Source organism: Cupressus sempervirens, chromosome 6 (assembly GCF_028749045.1).
Source record: "Cupressus sempervirens isolate cs-2001-9-10 chromosome 6, ASM2874904v1, whole genome shotgun sequence".
Classification (NCBI taxonomy): domain Eukaryota; kingdom Viridiplantae; phylum Streptophyta; class Pinopsida; order Cupressales; family Cupressaceae; genus Cupressus; species Cupressus sempervirens.
Window position 1 is genome coordinate 699,096,915 of NC_143123.1, and position 19,667 is coordinate 699,116,581.

Below are 19,667 nucleotides of genomic sequence, written 5' to 3' on the forward strand. Positions count from 1 at the left end.
TAGCCACGGAGCAGCATGACTACGACGACTGACTTAATCCCGGGGAGCTGCTTCTGCGACAACTGCTTTACTGGACTTGTCTGCCCAAAAATGTTTCTCCAAACCCTTTCCCACCTAACTATGAACCAACACAGTTGTTTCCCGCCCACAAAATTTAAAGCATTCCTTTCAGATTATTAAATGTGAGAGCGTAGTGCATTCCTAGCTCTTTGGTATGAATCTGTAGCTCACATGTTTTGAAAACTGGGGAGTTAATTTCTAAATCCAAGGCCTCTTGGAAGTGGCATTTATCTTTGCCGAAAATATCCACCTTAGCATTTATTTTTAAGTACATTTTAAGGCTTGAGGAGGTTCATTCCATAACTACCGATGGGTGAAATCAGGGAAAAAGTTCTTCTTAAGCCTATTATGCTGCTCAAATTTCTGTAAAAATGTCCACTTTCAGATTTATTAATAATAGGTGAAGCTGTGAAGCTTTTGGCACTATTTCTGGCATACCCGATTTGGGGTTTCTTGAGAAATTTGGTGGATCTTTGTGATATTAGTTGTTTGATCTTGAAAATCTGATTAGAGGCCTGAAATATCATACAAAATTAGTAAAGGGACATTTCACATGACTTCTTACTCCACACCATTCGCATTAAATAGTTTTTCTCTTTTGGCAATGTAAAGTGTTGATCTTTTGTTATTTGATTTATTATACTTTAAATTTTTATTTGAAATGAATTTTAATAATAGTGGTAAGCTATTTTTAGAAATGATTATGTAAATATTTTTTCAGATCATACTTCCATATCTATCATCTGAATGAAAGAGAAATAAAAGGAAAGAATGCTAGATCATACAATGTGATCTAAAAGTTGAAGGAAAAATCCTTACACAGTCTATTTCAAAAATAACAATTGAAAAATAAATTTTAATAATAAATGACTGTAAGATTCTTATATTCTTATATACTTATTCCAAATATTTTTGTAAACTTTGATAAAATCTTCATTAAAATTACAATGCACGTTCAACAATTGAATTTAATTAGACTATCCCTATATACACAATCTATTCTTTATTTAAAAATATTTACTATTTTAATCAATGACATTCCATTTGTTTTCCTATAAATTTTCTTTAAAAATCTATATAAAAATATTAAATTGTATAAGCCTTTATAGATATAGATCAAAAAAGTTTATCAAACTTATATTTTAATTATTATCGAAAATGATCATTGCTAAGATTGCTAACATAAAGCTGATGAATTCCTGCTAATTGTTCTTGTAAGAATCAAATTTCACCGACTTTTTTCCTAAGAAAAGCTTCACAACTAAATATTAGCAACATAACAAAGATAAATAGATAAAATACAATTTTTAGAATTCTTTAATAGGATTAAAATGAGATTTAAGTTATTTGTAATAAGACAACTCATATTCAATAAATGCAACCCTCTTAGCAAGAGCAGTTACCTCTGGGACCGAAAATTGTGAGGAGAAAGGTGTCAAGATAAAGGAAAAAAAAATTATATGTGTCCTAGCACCTAGATATTATCCATAAAATTGTTTTAGGGCATTCCCATATTATCATTTAAATTACCATGCTAGACATGTAAGTAAAATGTGGGAACATAGACAAGATATTATCTATGCAATATGTTGAAGAAAATACTAGTCCTACTAAGTATATTATTGTATCCTACAAGCTATTGTCTATCTGACATGTTAGAAACACACTTATGTGGCTAACTCTATCAAAAATGCATGCCAAATTTGAAAGCACATGTGACGCACTAGTATTGTTTTAACATTTCCAAGTGTCTAGTCAAGCCCTTTAATAAAATATAATATATAAAAAATCTACTAGTAACATCAAAAAATGCTAAAAATTCTATCTTATCTTTTAAACTGTCAACAAAAACCCTAAAATTCCTTGAACATGACACACCCACTTTTAAGAAAGAGTTCATCTTTCTATTTTTCATCAAATTTTCTCAATATAAAATTATAAATACTACTAGGAAAATTGAAAGCTGATAAAAAATAATTGAAATCTAGAAATTCGATTAAATAGGAATTTATCTCAGTCTATGGTATAAATGGGCTTGTTTTGCAATTTTTTCAGGTCCCAATGCAACAATAAACGTGTAATAGCAAGTCAAAAACATTAATCCCCACCTTCTAAAAAAAGAAAAGTTATCTCTATTTGGACAACTCACAAATAATCATGTATAAAAAAATATGTTGGTCACCACCTTCTAAACAGAGAAAAATTACCTATGTTTGGACAACTCACAAATAATCATGCCCAAAAAAAATTATGTTGTTCTCTCTCTCCAATCAACTAATTATAGATTATACAATTGAGTAGGCATGAATCAGAAGATCCAAATAGAAAACAAGGGCAATGAGGCCACATCAAAATTTTGATGGCTTTTGCAATCCAAACTTTGTGTCGAAAAGTAATGGCAACCCATTTGTTCGACATTTCTAGTTTTACAAATATCTGGAAAGAAAAAATAGAATTAGGGATGATGAGCAGTATAGAACAATAGAGCCTAGCAAAATAGCAAACAGTCCTCTATACAACCCTGCCTGCAACGCTATCCTTTTGGGAGCACATGTCAACCTGCAAAGCCCTCCAAGTTTGAAGTTTGGTTTTAATATAACATGAATTGAGATTGGATGTGAAGGGAAACCAAGAAAGAATAATATTGATATATATGTCATCTATACATTTGAAATTTGTAGCAAAGATAGCTGAATACAATTTTCACAAGTTTTATGTAACTATTCAATTGGGGCCATTTCACAGATGTTTGGAGAACAATTGGTATTGTCAACTTCCTAATGAAATCTATAAGGTAAACATGCACATTTCTAAATTTTACATTGCTTAAATTCAATTATGACACTTTTTTCACTTTTTCATAGCCATTTTCCCATGCACCAATTTTAGTGATTCCTTTTCATCTTACAAATTGCTCAAAGTTTCTTCAGTCAATTCAAACATTCACTTTTAAAAATAGTTCCAAAATCAACTAAAGTTTCAATAAAAACTACCCGTGGATTAAACTCATTCAAAACAATCCAAAAGTACTTGATATAGAGGTCAATATAAAAAAAATTGCAACATCAACGAAATTTTAGGTAGAAAAAGAAAATTCAATAACAAATCACCAACCCATAGAAAATTAACTAAGTGTGAAGTCAAAATTCAGCAAAAATGGTTCCATCAAATACTCAACATAAGCAAAAATAAAATAAAAAATTATATGAAGTTGCATATAAAAAAATAAAAATCAACAGAAATTCTCTAGAAACATGAATTTGTGCAAGGAAAAAAGTCTCAGTTGTCATCAATCTTTAAAATATCTCACCAAATGCAAAGAATTCTTTAATAAAAGCTTCGATAATCCACACCAAGCAATTTTTGCAAAAAAGAAATGAAGATCTGAATCTCCATATTAAAATAACACAATTTAAGATACGACAAACAAGTCATAGAGAAACCAGTTTAGCGAGTAATAATTTACATATCGGATTAGATAAAACTTGTGATTGTCTAATGAACACATGAAATTCCTCAACCCTAACTAGTATTGTTGCAGCAAAGCCATCTTAATGTTTGGTTAGTCCAGCGACAAATTGTAGAAATATTTTTTGCTAGGTATAAATTTCTTCTTGTCTTTTCAGTTGAATTTGACAAGTTTCACCAGAAATGGATGAACAAAGATAAAATGTTGCATTCTAAAAGACATTAGCCATCTGTAATAGCCTCATCTGTAGCAGCCTGTTATTTGAGTGAGTCACGTGAGGCTCATGTAACAAGACACATAAAATTTCTAGAGAAAGACACATCTCTTGTCCCTGCTAGTTATCCTAACTCTATTTTTGTTCAATTTTTGAGGCTAAAAAACAAAAAGACCACCGAGAAAAAGCAACATGCCCAATGAAGAAAGAGAAATTAAAATGCTCTAAATTGCGTATAATGAATTTTTTCATGCCAACTATAGGTTAAAATGAAGACTAAAGAACGTGCACAATTACCTAAGCAGAATTAATGAGAAATAGAGCATTAATAACTTTAGTTCCTGGGATTAATAATATAACAAAACAAACATTAAGAAATTTGGCAAAGGAAAGGAGAGCGAATTCCCTTGAGAGTTTCCATTGTGATACCTTACATGTTTCACTAATTTCTTGCATTATTCAATTATAATTTGGAAAATGGTATTGTGAAGATTTTGAGGAAGGAGCTCCATTCATGGTCGTACTAGACAAGAAGGGCTTTAAAACTAATCTTTGCATGACATACAATATTTAAGCCGATTTAGAAATCCTAAATTTGATTATGTCTTTTGGACCTTTCTACAGATTGTTGTTAATGACCGGATTTTATTTTATGATTTCCCACAACACCAGAATGTCACAACATTAAGGCGGCAAGCCCAATAGAAATAAGCCAATTGGCTTAAAAATAGTCAATGATTAATCTTTCAGATCTTCAAAAATCTAAACTATACAATAGAATTGGGAAGGTCAAGCATTTTCCATGTTGATACCAAGAGGCAACCACAATCCATGTGCATAAAACACTGCAAGTCTAATTTTCGTGTCTTTCACAACTATTGAAATCTATTTACGTCATATATCGCCACTGCTACTAGTGTTTCTTTGGTCTATTGGATTATCCATAAGCACATAGTACTGAATTTGTGAAATTTGTGGCTGCAACTTCCCTTCCAGCATTAGCACCACTTGCCTTATGTTCGGCCTCACTCCCTCATACTTTTCAATGCATAACAACCCGGCAATAATTGTTCTTCTCACCTCTTCACTGTCAGTTTCCTCTGCAGTTCCTGCCTCCACAATATTAATTGTGTTGCCGTTGAAAATTTGGGAGGCAGCCCATGAGGGAAAGTAATACTTAGTTGAGTCTTGAATGCTTAAATCCAAATTTCTTCGGCCAAAAATGATTTCCAAAAGCATCATACCAAAACTGTACACATCAACCTTGGGAGTAATGGGAAGACCAGAGATCCACTCTGGAGCCAAGTATCCTCTCGTTCCTCTTGTTGTAGTGAGAACACGGCTGAAATCTCTACCCACAAGCTTTGCCAGTCCAAAATCTGCCAACTTCTAGTCAAAAAATTATTGTCGAGAAGAATATTTTCGGGCTTAACTTCGCAGTGAATGATACAATCTCTGCATTCTTCATGGAGATAAAGTAATCCTCTTGCTATGCCTAACGCGATCTCAAATCGAGTCTTCCAGTCGAGTACCTTATGTTTACCTTTAGATTTATTTGACAAGAGTAAGGAACTAAGAGAGCCATTACACATGAAATCATAAATCAAATACCTTCTCTTGCCTTCTGCATAAAAGCCTCGGAGCCTGACTAAGAATGATAAATTAGTTATAGAGAGCTGATTTCTGCTCGGAATTGCTTCTCATCTTGTCTCTGTACACTGTTCATCTTCTTTACCGCCACAAGTGTACAGTCTACCAGACGTCCTTTGTACACCGTGCGAAATCCTCCGCTCCCCAGCTTTGTCCTGAAATTCCTAGTTGCAATCTTCAACTCAATGTAGCTAAACATTCTTAGAAGAGAAATCGAGGAATCTGCATGACTCTCCATCGATCGTAGCGTTTACAGAGGCAGCTACTCGAATAAAAATATTTGCATTGGTTTTTGATGGAAGAGAGGTACGCAAGTTCAAAATATCGCCTGACTAGATTTGGCAGGGCCCTGAAGGCGGACTGAAAGCAAACGCAGTGCAAGAGCAGTTGAGGAGGCAGGCTTTCTGGCAATCTTTCTTCGTCATTGTAGGGTGTGACGATGCGGATTCAGCAGCAGCCAAACTGTTGTTCGGATCTTGTAATCCGTAGGTGCTTCCATTTTTGGCATGGCAGTTTAAGGGGCTCTGTCGAACACAGCCACTCGATCACGACTCTCGCAAATCCCAAGCGCCAGTGTCTTTTGGGGCTAAGCCTTGTACGCAGCTGCAGAACTGAAAATTGTTGGAGTTACAGATTCCGTAGGCGCCGCAGAGACCATATATGGAACAGGGTTCTGCTGGTCGAGACCAGAACATATTCCATTTACCGTCATCAAGCAGATCATATGCTTGCATTCCTCCAGACTTTGTTAGGACGAAACGTGAGAGCATATTCTTGGTACCATTCAATGTATACTTGACATAACAGCCAGAGTGAGTGCTTTCAACGCCGACATTGTAGAAGTAGACTTGGTTTATCATCCATGGGATTTCACTGAAAGACTTGCCGTCCCAAGTTCCATATTTCTCCGTTTGTTTGGTTCCAGATGGGTCTGCTTGACAAGAGAAAATCCCAGGAGAAGGATCTACTGGGCTTTTCCAATAGACGAGCTTTTGCTGCCCACCGAAGCTCATCCCTGGCAACAAGGTGTCGACGGGATAGTCAAAACTCTGCCAAACAGCTTTAGATTTGTTGGCATCACTGCACATCACAAAATTGCCAGAATCTAGTAAAACAGCCTTTTGGTCACATTGGCAGACCAAAGAGATGCACCCATTGCGTCAAACAGTCCAAGATCACCTCCTCCTGAAAGCTTCAAAACGCCAGAACTTTCTCTCGCAGGAGTCTCCCTGTTGGCCACCCAAACAATCGTATTCTCTGTTATATTGGCATTCCAGATGCCAATATACCAGTTACTCGTACCATCTGGGCTGAAAAATCCCAATTCAGATGTGCCATTTCTCGAAATTATTGTCTGATTTCTAGTCATCGATTCGCCCAAGAGAGTGTCCACCTTTGACTGCAGAGCCGTGAGTTTTCAGTTGGATACACACTATAAATACACAGATGCAGAACTTTTTATTGGTTTCGTCCATCACTCCCAATATAATTTACTATCTAGCGCTCAAGTAGAAAGGAAATTATGCTCAGCCGGAAACACCCCAGAAAGAGAAACCTCACTCCCAACTCAAAGTTTCCAATTTCCCAGAAGCGAGATGTGAAAATTCATTTTAAAGAGGTTGGTGTGCTTGCATAACGTAGGGTTTAAAATAAAATAAAATTGTTTTTTGGGGATATGACAGCCATTCACAAAATTAAGCTGAGGGTGAAAAGTATAGTGTTCTTCCAAACGCATGGAAATTTATTTGGTAGTGTTGCGTAACAAAGACTTGAGAGAAGCAACTCTGCCCATATGTCAAACGTTGGCCACGATAGAGAGAGGAGAAAGAGTGGCAGAGTCATCCAGGGGAATTAATATGCGAAGACATTTGGCACGGGAAACATATGAAAAGTTGGTCATATGTGCAAAAGTCTTTGAAAGGGCCAAAGTCGGTCATATGAGCAAAAGGCATCGAAAGGGCAATGAATTATTAATAGAGGAAGAGTCTAGGCGTGTGATTTTAACTATTTCACATTAAGCTTGGCATGTTCCGTGACCTCTTGAACAATCATAATGCTTATTAGTCCTGCATATGTAGGCGGAGACTATAGTTTTCAGTCTCTTTTTAACTAATAGTTCATGTTTTGAAAACTGTGCAAAGGGAAAAAAATGTTCATTAATCTTATGGTCTAAGTTAATTTCTCTATTAAGTGAAATTTTAGATTTTAAAAAAAAATTCAACTGAAAATTAGAGAAGTAGAGCAAGTGCCATTTTTCAAATTGTTCAATAGACAAGTGGTAATTTTCAAAGGAAACATCTTCCATGTGATGGCATCTCACGGTGTAACCTGTCTTGTGTTGCATGTGCATGTAAATAGAAAAAATCTTTAGAGGTCAGGGGGCCTCGTGTGGTGAGAATTGTAATTATGGACTCAGGAACATTAACTTTTCTTGGGTTAGCTTCACATTCAACATAAGAAATTTGCCACAAGATTTTCCACTGGGATTCATTTTTAGTGCTGATTTTGTTGCTTATCAAGTCAGTTCCCATTTCTAGGATACTTTCTATGGTGTATTGTGCAATGAAAAAATATAATCTTTAAACACTTCCATTATTGGAGTATGAAGGTGTTGCAACAGAAGATGGTTGAAAGCCTACAGTTTGAACACCTTTGTTCATATTAAATTTTCACATCAGATGCTCTTATATTTTAAATTTAGACTGACTTATTTGATTTTATTTCATTCCTCATTTTTTGTTTGTTGTATGATTGCAGAGAATACTATGGATGGAGGCACTAGAGATGTTGTTGGGAATAAATATCATTTAAATAAAGTGAGGTCCATTTTACTAGTTATGAACACAAATCTATGAAACTTAATTTTATTTTTCAATTAAGTGAGATGTTAATTTTTTTATGTATTTAAATATATTATTTAAATTGTGTTTCAAGAGAAAAGAAAAAAACTGTGTTAAATTGTTGTAGATTTTTTAGTCTATAATGTGATTTTTTCAGGTATATGACAGTCTAAGCATGGATCTTTTGCAAAACTTATCTAAATTTATTTGAGATCTTTAGTAATTCAATTTTTGTTCCATCCTTTAGTGATTAAAAAATGGTGTACAATATATGATGTATAATTGCTTTTGACTTCTAGTTTTTCCTATATATATATTTCAATCATGAATGAAGTTTTTGCTAAATTCAATTTATCAATCTATCTGCACATTCCAAGGCTTCTAGTTTTCCCACTACTATTTTCATCACTGACTAGAGGTTTTTTCCACAAAATTAAAAATTTGTTCTCCCCTGCATTGACTATTTTCTTATGGCAGTGAACAATCTTGATTTTGAAAACTCATTTTCCTAATCTAGCAATTTACTATGCATGTTATTAGGATAGTCTTCTTGAAAAAAAAAAATTGTGACACTCAACAGACCAATCTTTGAAAAGAAAATGCAAAAAATTCAATGCTTTTTTAGCGTTGTCTGCCCCAATATGGGCTTGCACCATTTTTCAAATTTATCAATTTCATCTGTTGTACTCAAATCTCATTCAGAATCATCTCCTACATCAGACATAAAAATGTTCCTTCATATGCAAGAATTTAAAAGAAGCAATGCCATTGTCATCAAATTTATACAAGAATTTGAAAGAAATAAATATTATTCTACAAATATTTAGCTCAATGTACAACAATTTACTTGGAAACATAGGCCATGGATTACCAACTCTTCTAGTGCTAGAAACCTATTAAGAACCCTTATTCTAGGAATTCTTGGTTTACAACATTGCCTCGATTATAATTTTGAAGACCGATTTTATTAACTAATTCTCCTTTTGAAATTTCATGTAGTAATTTAAGCCTAGTGTATTGCTCAACATCCATGAGGCTTGTTTCTGTCATTATGGCTTAGATAGCCTATGTTTAGGTGCATGAGATTGGAAGAGCGCATATTAAAGTTTCTCAACTTAAAATAAATACGACCTGCCAAATTTTGAAGCTATGGCCACATGGTCTTGAATCCTTCAAGCATGGCATCATCCACATTTTGAATAGTGTAGCAATAAAATTTCTTTAAGAATCAAAAACCTGATATCTTTAGGAAATTGGCTAAGTTCAATTGCATGACAATGAGGACTTTACATCTAAAAATTAAGTCCCCAATCTCCACCATGTTAGATTCACTATATCTCCCTTTGAATCTTTGAATAGATTTTGTACACACATTTTTTTTACATTCTTTTCAGCTCGAATGCAAATTTAATTGATCAAAGCAGTAGTAGATGGATAATCAGGTATTGCAGAAAGTCTATTTTTTGAGAATTTTCCTTTGACCTTGTGATTAGCATTATACGTGGTAAACCTTTAAGAGTGCCCTATATGTGGGATAGAGCGTAAAATAGATTTACTCTATTTTCTAAAGTTGTTTGTTTACCATTGGGCATGTGGAGGGATAAATTTATAGTCATTTATAGAAAAGTCACATTTATTTATTTATTTCTACTATTTTTTATTTGCTTTTATTTTTTATTTTTATTTTTAATTATTTCTATTTCTATGTATTTCATTTTAAATACTATAGTGTGATACTATTGGGATTTAACTATATCATTTTGTATGGCATGACTAGACCCAATCCAAAAGGTGTATGTGCCTCTATTCCTTGTTAACATTATATAATTTTGTGTATAAACATTTAATGTAAGTGGAAATCTTGACATTCATTCTTTTGTTTCAACTCTTAGGCATACAACCGCATGTTACATGATACCACTTTGATCTGCCTAAATCTTTGGAAGATGCTTATGTGGGCAAAATTTTATAGGCATTTTTATTTACGAACTCCAAGTAATTTAATTGGTTTCTTTATTTACTGAATATTTGCATCCTTCATAGTGTCTTTATTTTATGAAGCATATGTATTAATTTTCTATTGATTTTTGAAAAAAAAAAGGAACTTACTCACTTTTTTTTATCTTATGATTTTATCAAAAATTTAATTATTTTCAATTATGAGAAGCTTAATTTTGATTAAAATATTACTTGAACACTTGACAAATTTCACAAACTATTTATTCATTAGGTGGGACTCCAGCTCTACATAGCTCTTGTTGAATATGGCATATAGCTACTAGCATATTTGAAAAATATGAGGTAAAATATTTAATGAGATTTATTTCAAAAGAGTGGTGGACCTTGACAAGAAGTTTGAAACAAGCAAATAATTCCATTGAAATTAAAATTAGTCATGGTATTTCAGTGTGCAATAGGTAAATTAGTCTTACACATAACTCACTAAGCTTTGACTTAGCATGTTCTCAATTGTAGACCCCTCTTGTATTTTCTCTTTTTGTTAAATTCCCAACTTTCTATTAAAATATTTGTCCACAGTACTATTTGTTTATTGTCTAACATGCATACCTTGTTAGCCGATAGGCTATTATAGTTGAGACATTCACCAATTTGGTGATGTCTAATACCAAAAATGTTTTGGAGGCAACGGAAAAAGGTGACGACAACAGAGCAAGGAAATGGTGGTTCTTGAACGTCCTGCTTGATGACTATCATATTGTCAACATTTATTATGTTGGTGTCTTAATAGTTTACAAAAAGTTCTAGGGTGATTTACGGGAGTTGGCAATAGGGTGGAGATGGCCTTGGTGGTAATAGTGACTTGATCTTCTAAGATTAATCCAAGAAAAAAATTCTAATTATATAAGAATACATTGGCCCCTAATGGTTTTAACAGGACAAAGTAGACCAAGAATCTCGTGCAAGGTTCTATCTGAATGTGAAATCATTTGTTGACTACTAGATATGTAAAATAAAATACTTCATGAAAAAATTGTTCCCTAAATTGGAAATATATAAGTGGAAGAAACAAGTGCCCTCCAATGATGCCAAGGGTGAGAGTTAGGCTAACCATGAGCAGTCCCATTCTATTTTTTATGTTTGATGAAATATCAAATGAATGCACTGATTTAGGAGCTACAGATTCCGTATTTGTGTGTCTTTGAACAATGCAACTTTCCTTCTGATCATTCTCAGACCCTATAATTTTTTTCTTTCAACTCCAACAATAGGCCACCCCTTGGCCATATAGAATCTCAATTTTATTATCTACTCTTCTACGATTGTTTGTCACTTATTTATCAACAAAATATACATCATAAACATCATCTTTATCAACTATTTTGTATGCTCTGTGTTCTTGTCATGCTTGTAGAATGATCTTTTCAATATTGACAAAGGTGAACCGTCATCTCAAGAGAAATTATTTAACTAAGAGTTTTTTGTAGATTTTATAATAGTTCAGTTTGATCAAGCACACGCCTGTTGCCCTTTTCTTCTTTAAACTTTTATTTCTTTTTTTATTGTGTGAATGAGAGTATATTTAGTAATTTCATGGATACTAAATTTTAATATATTTGGTACTTATAAAGTTGTAAATTAGATATAATATTTTTTTTTAAAAATGTAGATAAGTATATTTAAAGTTTAACATAGCCTTGTTTAGACATAACACTCTTCTAAATGTTTGAATCTTTAGTTTCCAACATGCCATGGTAGTTTTAATCATATTTTAGTTTCTTCTGTTTTGGGAGACAAAATTAGCACATTTAAAAAATAACACAAAAGAAGGTGGCAATTGGGAGCCCTCATACAGGAACGTTTGTTTGCCTAATTTGTCGATCCTAACTTACTATTTGTCTTGGAGTTAAATTTAAGTTGGGGTGGTTTAATAATTTTTAAAGAGGTCTTTAAGTTTCAATAATAAAATGAACATCAACAAGTCAAACTATTTGTAGAGGAAAACTCTTGATGTATAATTTTAGAAATATAAATTTAGAAGCACTATATGTAAACCATCTGTGAAAGACTACAAATTTATTTAGTTAACTACTTGTTTAATATAATTAGTTGTGCAGATTATTTATGAAACAAGTGCGATGTAGTTGCTTGTATTTTTTTTTAGACATAATGGTTTAATTAAGTAGAATAAAATGGTTATCATCAAAAATAATTTCATTTTACTTTTTTTTTTTTTAAAAGCTATTTAAAATTTATATATTATTAAATAATATATTTATAGCACAGTTGTATATTAAAAATAAAGAATAGTTGTATCTTAGTTTATTAATATTTTATTTAATTTTATTTAAAGTATACACACACACACACACACACACACACACACACCTTCATATGTTTATATATTTGTGCATCCAAAAATATAGCCTTAGAATAGGGATACTTCCTGTAAATTTGCTCCTATAAGACTCAAATATCTAAGCCAATAAATTGCAAGTAAAATAGTTTTATTGGTTTAAAAACTAAAAATATCACATATATACCTTAGAAAAATAAAAATTCAAAATTCAAAATTAAAATATTTAAACCTAATTGGTTGGAACGAAAAAGATTAATCACTTGTTAAATAGAAGTGATTGCAATAGTATATTGCTATGGCAAATACAATAACAATTGAACACATGTTAGAGAAGCACTTTAAGCAATCATTAGACCCTTGGAACTTGGACTGGTAGTATAGTTATAAAGTAATGTCTAAATCAACTATTGAAATACTCTCAACTCCATAAAAATGATATATAAAATTATTTGTATTACTTTTGTGATGCCACATACATCTATGATACAAAGGCACTAAAATATAAAATACTTTTTGTTGTCAACTGGGATTAGCAAGGTCAATAATGAGAATTTTTGGTAACAAACTTTTATGAATTAATCAAGTTACAGATTTCTTACACAAAAAATTTGAAGCAAAGAATGTAATTGTGAATATGAAAGATCTCGTACAAGTACTATATTAATGCTTATAATGTAAGGTCCATTATTTAGTAGTGTAGCTTATCATTATTGTACTCATAATGTTATAGGAACGATGAGGATCGTTGGTTGTTTGGTAATAGTTTTTGAAAGAAAGTAACAATCTCTTAGTTTATTATATTACATATATAACCAAGATATTTTTGAGTAGTTTTATTATATTTATAGTTTCATTTGTGGAAAATAATTTAGCTACCTCAGTTTGTAGAGCATATTACATATAAATTTTAAAGAAAAACTTACATATGGTTTTAGAACTTTTCCTTCTATTAGATTTGTGCTTACAAATTAGCAATGAGAAAATGGTCAAGTAACTTTAGTGTGTGTTGAAAGAGTATTTTTATCTTGGTTTGTTCTAATTATCGTTGTTGTGCTTATAACATTCTAGAACCACAAGAACCCTTGGGTGCTTGAGAGTAGATGTTGGAAGTGTAGGAAGAATGGAAGCCAACATTTAGTTAGGTAGCTTATGATTATTGTACTACTAAAGTCATGAGAACTTTGATAACTGTTGGTTTCTTGGGAATAGTTTGAAAGAGAGAAATGAACTATTAATATCTTTTATAGTGAATATTCTAGACTAAAGACACAAAGTGAGTCAAAAACCAACATAATCCCAATCACAAAATAATCTTCAAGTATTTAACTATTAGGATCATTGTTCAATCTAATTGTCATTACTAATGTTCTTCCTTTACTAGGTGAATTTAATTAGTTTGATAATATTGACTTTTAAAAATATATTTTTATTATTTTTATTTTTATTTTTACTTTTAATAATATTTTAATTTTTCATAATCAATATTGGACCATATAATTCATAAATTTTACTCATTAAAAATTATAATTACAAAAAGACATTTTCTCATTTAATTAATATTTAATTTTCAAATGTAAATATATATAAAATTTCTATAATAGTAAAAAAATTAAAATGCAATGTAAGTTGACCATTTTATGATTGATATTTAAGAAAAAAAAATATCTTAAATAGTTCTTTGTAAATTATTATTTTTTAATAAATAATCATTTCTATTTATTTAAATCTTTATAATATTTTAATTGATTTAAAAAAAATTTTATTTTACTAATTTTATCTCAAAAATCAATTTTAAGAAGGAAAAGTAAGTTATTTAATATTGTTACATTTGAAATAAGTGACTTCTTTTGTATTTAATATTCTAGTTTGTACTCTTTATATATTTTTTCATCATTATTTATAACTCTTTTATAAAATATAATAGCCAATCAAAAATATTTATCACATTTATTTTTTCAAAATCTTTTTATCAATGTTAAGTTAAATAATTACCAAAAATTATAATTAATACTAAAAAAAATATACATAATATCCACTAAAAAATAAGTATCAATTTGATAGAATATTAATTAATGATATCTAAAAAAATATAGACCTTGGCATAATAAACACTCTTAGTTTAGATAGATTTTTATCAATTATTTAAATTCTATTTATTTACTAAAACTTTTAGCTATTACATTTAAGTAAATAAAACTAATTCTTACCTAAATACAACACAACATCAAAAAAAAATCATTATTAGATACTTGAAGTATATTTCTTCAAAAATTATTTAACATTTATTATTATATTAATAAAAGATAAATATAATAAAAAAATATTTTGAAAATACTAAATTGATTATTTACTAAAATATTAAAGTGATTATTAAATACTTTATTTCCATTAGAATAAGTCATATTATTATTTATAAATAATAATTTCATATAATTTTATCATTAGATTAAAAATAGCTTTATCCAAAACATATATTTAATTCAAATAACACTTAACATCATTTATAATCCTTTGTCAAGTAACACACGTAGACTTCTTATTTATTTTAATAAAATAAATAAAGTCATCTTTCCATCTATAACATAATGACTCGGTGTACAATTTAAATAGGACAAAAACAAACAACTCAACGGTAAAGGTATTCAGAAAAAAAAAAAAGCAGAAATAAGGAAAGAGAAGCACATGAAAATTGCAATTATGAGTAACACAAGAATAGATTTGTAAACCCTAATGAACCTCATGTATTATTAATAAAGATTCTCAAAGCATTCATAAGGATAATTATTAGATTACTTTAAAATATTGATTGAGGGGATTTATTTAATATATCATTCAACAATACAAAAAAATTATAGTATTTCAAATAGATCACTGTTTTCTCCTTGGTCAGAATCTATAAAGGCCACTTCCAATATAATACCTAATCTTGTCAAAGATCCCAAGTTACATTGATCTACCTAGAAAGGATGGCCCACAAATTGCAAAAAGAAAAGAAAAAGCATAGAAAGAGAATCATTGCCTAACCAAATTTCAATACCTCATGTCATCAATAGTTTCACACACTTTATTAAGCTTATCAAAGGCTCATTAGGATTTACACACCTATATTGTATTTGATATCAATTTTCCCTTCTTCTATGTGCTTAGCGGCCATTACTACCAACTTGTTGATAAATAAAACCTATTGGCTCCTCCTTGTTGCATGCATATAAGCACGTAACTACTAGTACAATTTATAGAACAAATGATGAGCCTTGAAAAAAATGTCCTTGCATATAGTTTAAGAGTTGGTGGTGTAAGTATTTAGATACTTTAACACTCAACTATGAATCCCTCATCTCGTGCATATTAGATAAGGCCCATGCTTGTCTTTGTATTTTAACTCCTTGTTGCTCGTCTCCATGACTTAAGGTGAGGTCTCATTGATGGCCACTTCCTAAAAAATAGAGTTTGAGATTATGGATTTTGTTTAGGAATATTTCAAAGTTGTTGGTCCCAGCAACCTTGTAGTCAATTTCGGATTAAAAGTTTAATCCCTAAAATTGAAAGAAGTTGGTCCTCTCATTAATACATATCTATGTCGTGCAACAATAAAAACAAGTTAAAAAAGATTATTTTCCTTCTAATTTTATTTTTACTGAAAATTTAAACATAAATGGTTACTAAATGGAAAATAACAATCTGAGACAAATTTTGTTCCCATCTCATTTTCATCCGCTTACTGAAAAATAAGAACTCCTAAATACAATTTAGGAAAATATTTCAAATATTCACATAACAAAAATAAATCTTCATGTTATCTCTTCTTCCTTGAAAGTAGAAGTTTAAACCTCCTACATATCTCCAACATACCTATGAATCTCTCCATTATCTTTATATACTATGATAGTATAATTAAACTTTGCATACTATTATAATTGACTTATACATTTACATTAAAATTTGGCTTGGCTATATTTTTTAGAAACGTTTTCCATGAAACACGAGAAACGAATTCTACTTTGTGGACTATGACACCTGACTTATCCACACGTAGACTTGTATGACTGGCTTAGTCACGGAGCAGCTTGACTACGACGACTGACTTAATCCCGGGGAGCTGCTTCTGCAACGACTGGTTTACTGGACTTGTCTGCCCAAAAACGTTTCTCCAAACCCTTTCCCACCTAACTATGAACCAACACAGTTGTTTCTCGGCCACAAAATCTAAAGCATTACTTTCAGATTATTAAATGTGAGAGCGTAGTGCATTCCTAACTCTTTGGTATGAATCTGCAGCTCACAGGTTTGGAAAACTGGGGAGTTAATTTCTAAATCCAAGGCCTCATGGAAGTGGCGTTTATCTTTGACGAAAATATCCACCTTAGCATTTATTTTTAAGTACATTTTAAGGCTTGAGGAGGTTCGTTCAATAACTAACGATGGGTGAAATCAAGGAAAAAGTTCTTCTTAAGCCTGTTATGCTGCTCAATTTTTTGAAAAATGTCCACTTTCAGATTTATTAATAATAGGTGAAGCTGTGAAGCTTTTGGCACTATTTCTGGCATACCCGATTTGGGGTTTCTTGATAAATTTGGTGGATCTTTGTGATATTAGTTGTTTGATCTTGAAAATCTAATTAGAGGCGTGAAATATCATACAAAATTAGTAAAGGGACATGTCACATGACTTCTTAGTCCACACCATTCGCATTAAATAATTTTTTTCTTTTGGCTACGCAAAGTGTTGATCTTTTGTTATTTGATATATTATACTTTAAATTTTTATTTGAAATGAACTTTAATAATAGTGGTAAGCTATTTTTAGAAATGATTATGTAAATATTTTTTCAGATCATACTTCCATATCTATCATCTGAACGAAAGAGAAATAAAAGGAAAGAATGTTGGATCATACAATGTGATCTAAAAGTTGACGAAAAAAATCCTTACACGGTCTATTTCAAAAATAACAATTGAAAAATAAATTTTAATAATAAATGACTGTAAGATTCTTATATTCTTATATACTTATTCCAAATATTTTTGTAAACTTTGATAAAATCTTCATTAAAATTACAATGCACGTTCAACAATTGAATTTAATCAGACTATCCCTATATACACAATCTATTCTTTATTTAAAAATATTTACTATTGTAATCAATGACATTCCATTTATTTTCGTATAAATTTTCTTTAAAAATCTATATAAAAATATTAAATTGTATAAGCCTTTATAGATATAGATCAAAAAAGTTTATCAAACTTATATTTTAATTATTATCGAAAATGATCATTGCTAAGATTGCTAACATAAAGCTGATGAATTCTTGCTAATTGTTCTTGTAAGAATCAAATTTCACCAACTTTTTTCCTAAGAAAAGCTTCACAACTAAATATCAGCAACATAACAGAGATAAATAGATAAAATATAATTTTTAGAGTTATTTAATAGGATTAAAATGAGATTTAAGTTATTTGTAATAAGACAACTCATATTCAAGAAATGCAACCCTCTTAGCAAGAGCAGTTACCTCTGGGACCGAAAATTGTGAGGAGAAAGGTGTCAAGATAAAGGTAAAAAAAATTATATGTGTCATAGCACCTAGATATTATCCATAAAATTGTTTTAGGGCATTGCCATATTATCATTGAAATTACCATGCTAGACATGTAAGTAAAATGTGGGAACATAGACAAGATATTATCTATGCAATATGTTGAAGAAAATACCAGTCCTACTAAGTATATTATTGTATCCTACAAGCTACTGTCTATCTAACATGTCAGAAACACACTTATGTGGCTAACTCTATAAAAAATGCATGCCAAATTTGAAAGCACAAGTGAGGCAATAGTATTGTTTTAACATTTCCAAGTGTCTAGTCAAGCCCTTTAATAAAATATAATATATAAATAATCTACTAGTAACATCAAAAAATGCTAAAAATTCTATCTTATCTTATAAACTGTCAACAAAAACCCTAACGTTCCTTGAAGATGACTCACCCACTTTTAAGAAAGAGTTCATCTTTCTATTTTTCATCAAATTTTCTCAATATAAAATTAAAAATACTACTAGGAAAATTGAATGCTGATAAAAAATAATTGAAATCTAGAAATTCGATTTAATAGGAATTTATCTCAGTCTATAGTATAAATGGGCTTGTTTTGCAATTTTTTCAGGTCCCAATGCAACAATAAATGTGTAATAGCAAGTCAAAAACATTAATCCCCACCTTCTAAACAAAGAAAAGTTATCTCTATTTGGACAACTCACAAATAATCATGTATAAAAAAATATGTTGGTCTCCACCTTCTAAACAAAGAAAAATTACCTATGTTTGGACAACTCGCAAATAATCATGCTTGCAAAAAATTATGTTGTTCTCTCTCTCCAATCAACTAATTATAGATTATACAATTGACTAGGCATGAATCAGAAGATCCAAATAGAAAACAAGGGCAATGAGGCCAAATCAAAATTTTGATGGCTTTTACAATCCAAACTTTGTGCCAAAAAGTAATAGCAACCCATTTGTTCGACGTTTCTAGTTTTACAAATATCTGGAAAGAAATAATAGAATTAGGGATGATGAGCAGTATAGAACAATAGAGCCCAACAAAATAACAAACAGTCCTCTATACAACCCTGCCTGCAACACTATCCTTTTGGGAGCACATGTCAACCTCCAAAGCCCTCCAAGTTTGAAGTTCAGTCTTAATATAACATGAATTGAGATTGGATGTGAAGGGAAACCAAGAAAGAATAATATTGATATATATGTCATCTATACATTTGGAATTTGTAGCAAAGATAGCTGAATACAATTTTCACAAGTTTTATGTAACTATTCAATTGGGGCCATTTCACAGATGTTTGGAGAATAATTGGTATTGTCAACTTCCTAATGAAATCTATAAGGTAAACATGCGCATTTCTAAATTTTACATTGCTTAAATTCAATTATGACACTTTTTTCACTTTTTCATAGCCATTTTCCCATGCACCAATTTTAGTGATTCCTTTTCATCTTACAAATTGCTCAAAGTTTCTTCAGTCAATTCAAACATTCACTTTTAAAAATAGTTCCAAAATCAACTAAAGTTTCATTAAAACTATGCGTGGATTAAC

General features: G+C 30.9%; 2 protein-coding genes across 2 annotated transcripts; both read right to left on the reverse strand.

The window, feature by feature from the left end:
* Nucleotides 1–4,637: 4,637 nt before the first annotated feature.
* LOC149554171 (G-type lectin S-receptor-like serine/threonine-protein kinase SD2-2) lies at nt 4,638–5,631 on the reverse strand. Its single transcript, XM_089790464.1, has 3 exons — nt 5,479–5,631; nt 5,355–5,387; nt 4,638–5,132 (listed from the first exon to the last, which is right to left on the reverse strand). Exons 1-3 carry the CDS (start codon nt 5,629–5,631, stop codon nt 4,638–4,640), a joined length of 681 nt encoding a protein of 226 aa, XP_089646590.1.
* A 94-nt stretch (nt 5,632–5,725) lies between these two features.
* On the reverse strand, nt 5,726–6,762 carry LOC149554172 (G-type lectin S-receptor-like serine/threonine-protein kinase At2g19130). Its single transcript, XM_089790467.1, has 3 exons — nt 6,533–6,762; nt 5,993–6,473; nt 5,726–5,917 (listed from the first exon to the last, which is right to left on the reverse strand). The coding sequence occupies exons 1-3, from the start codon at nt 6,760–6,762 to the stop codon at nt 5,726–5,728; spliced, it is 903 nt and encodes a 300-aa protein (XP_089646593.1).
* Between the last annotated feature and the right edge of the window lie 12,905 nt (nt 6,763–19,667).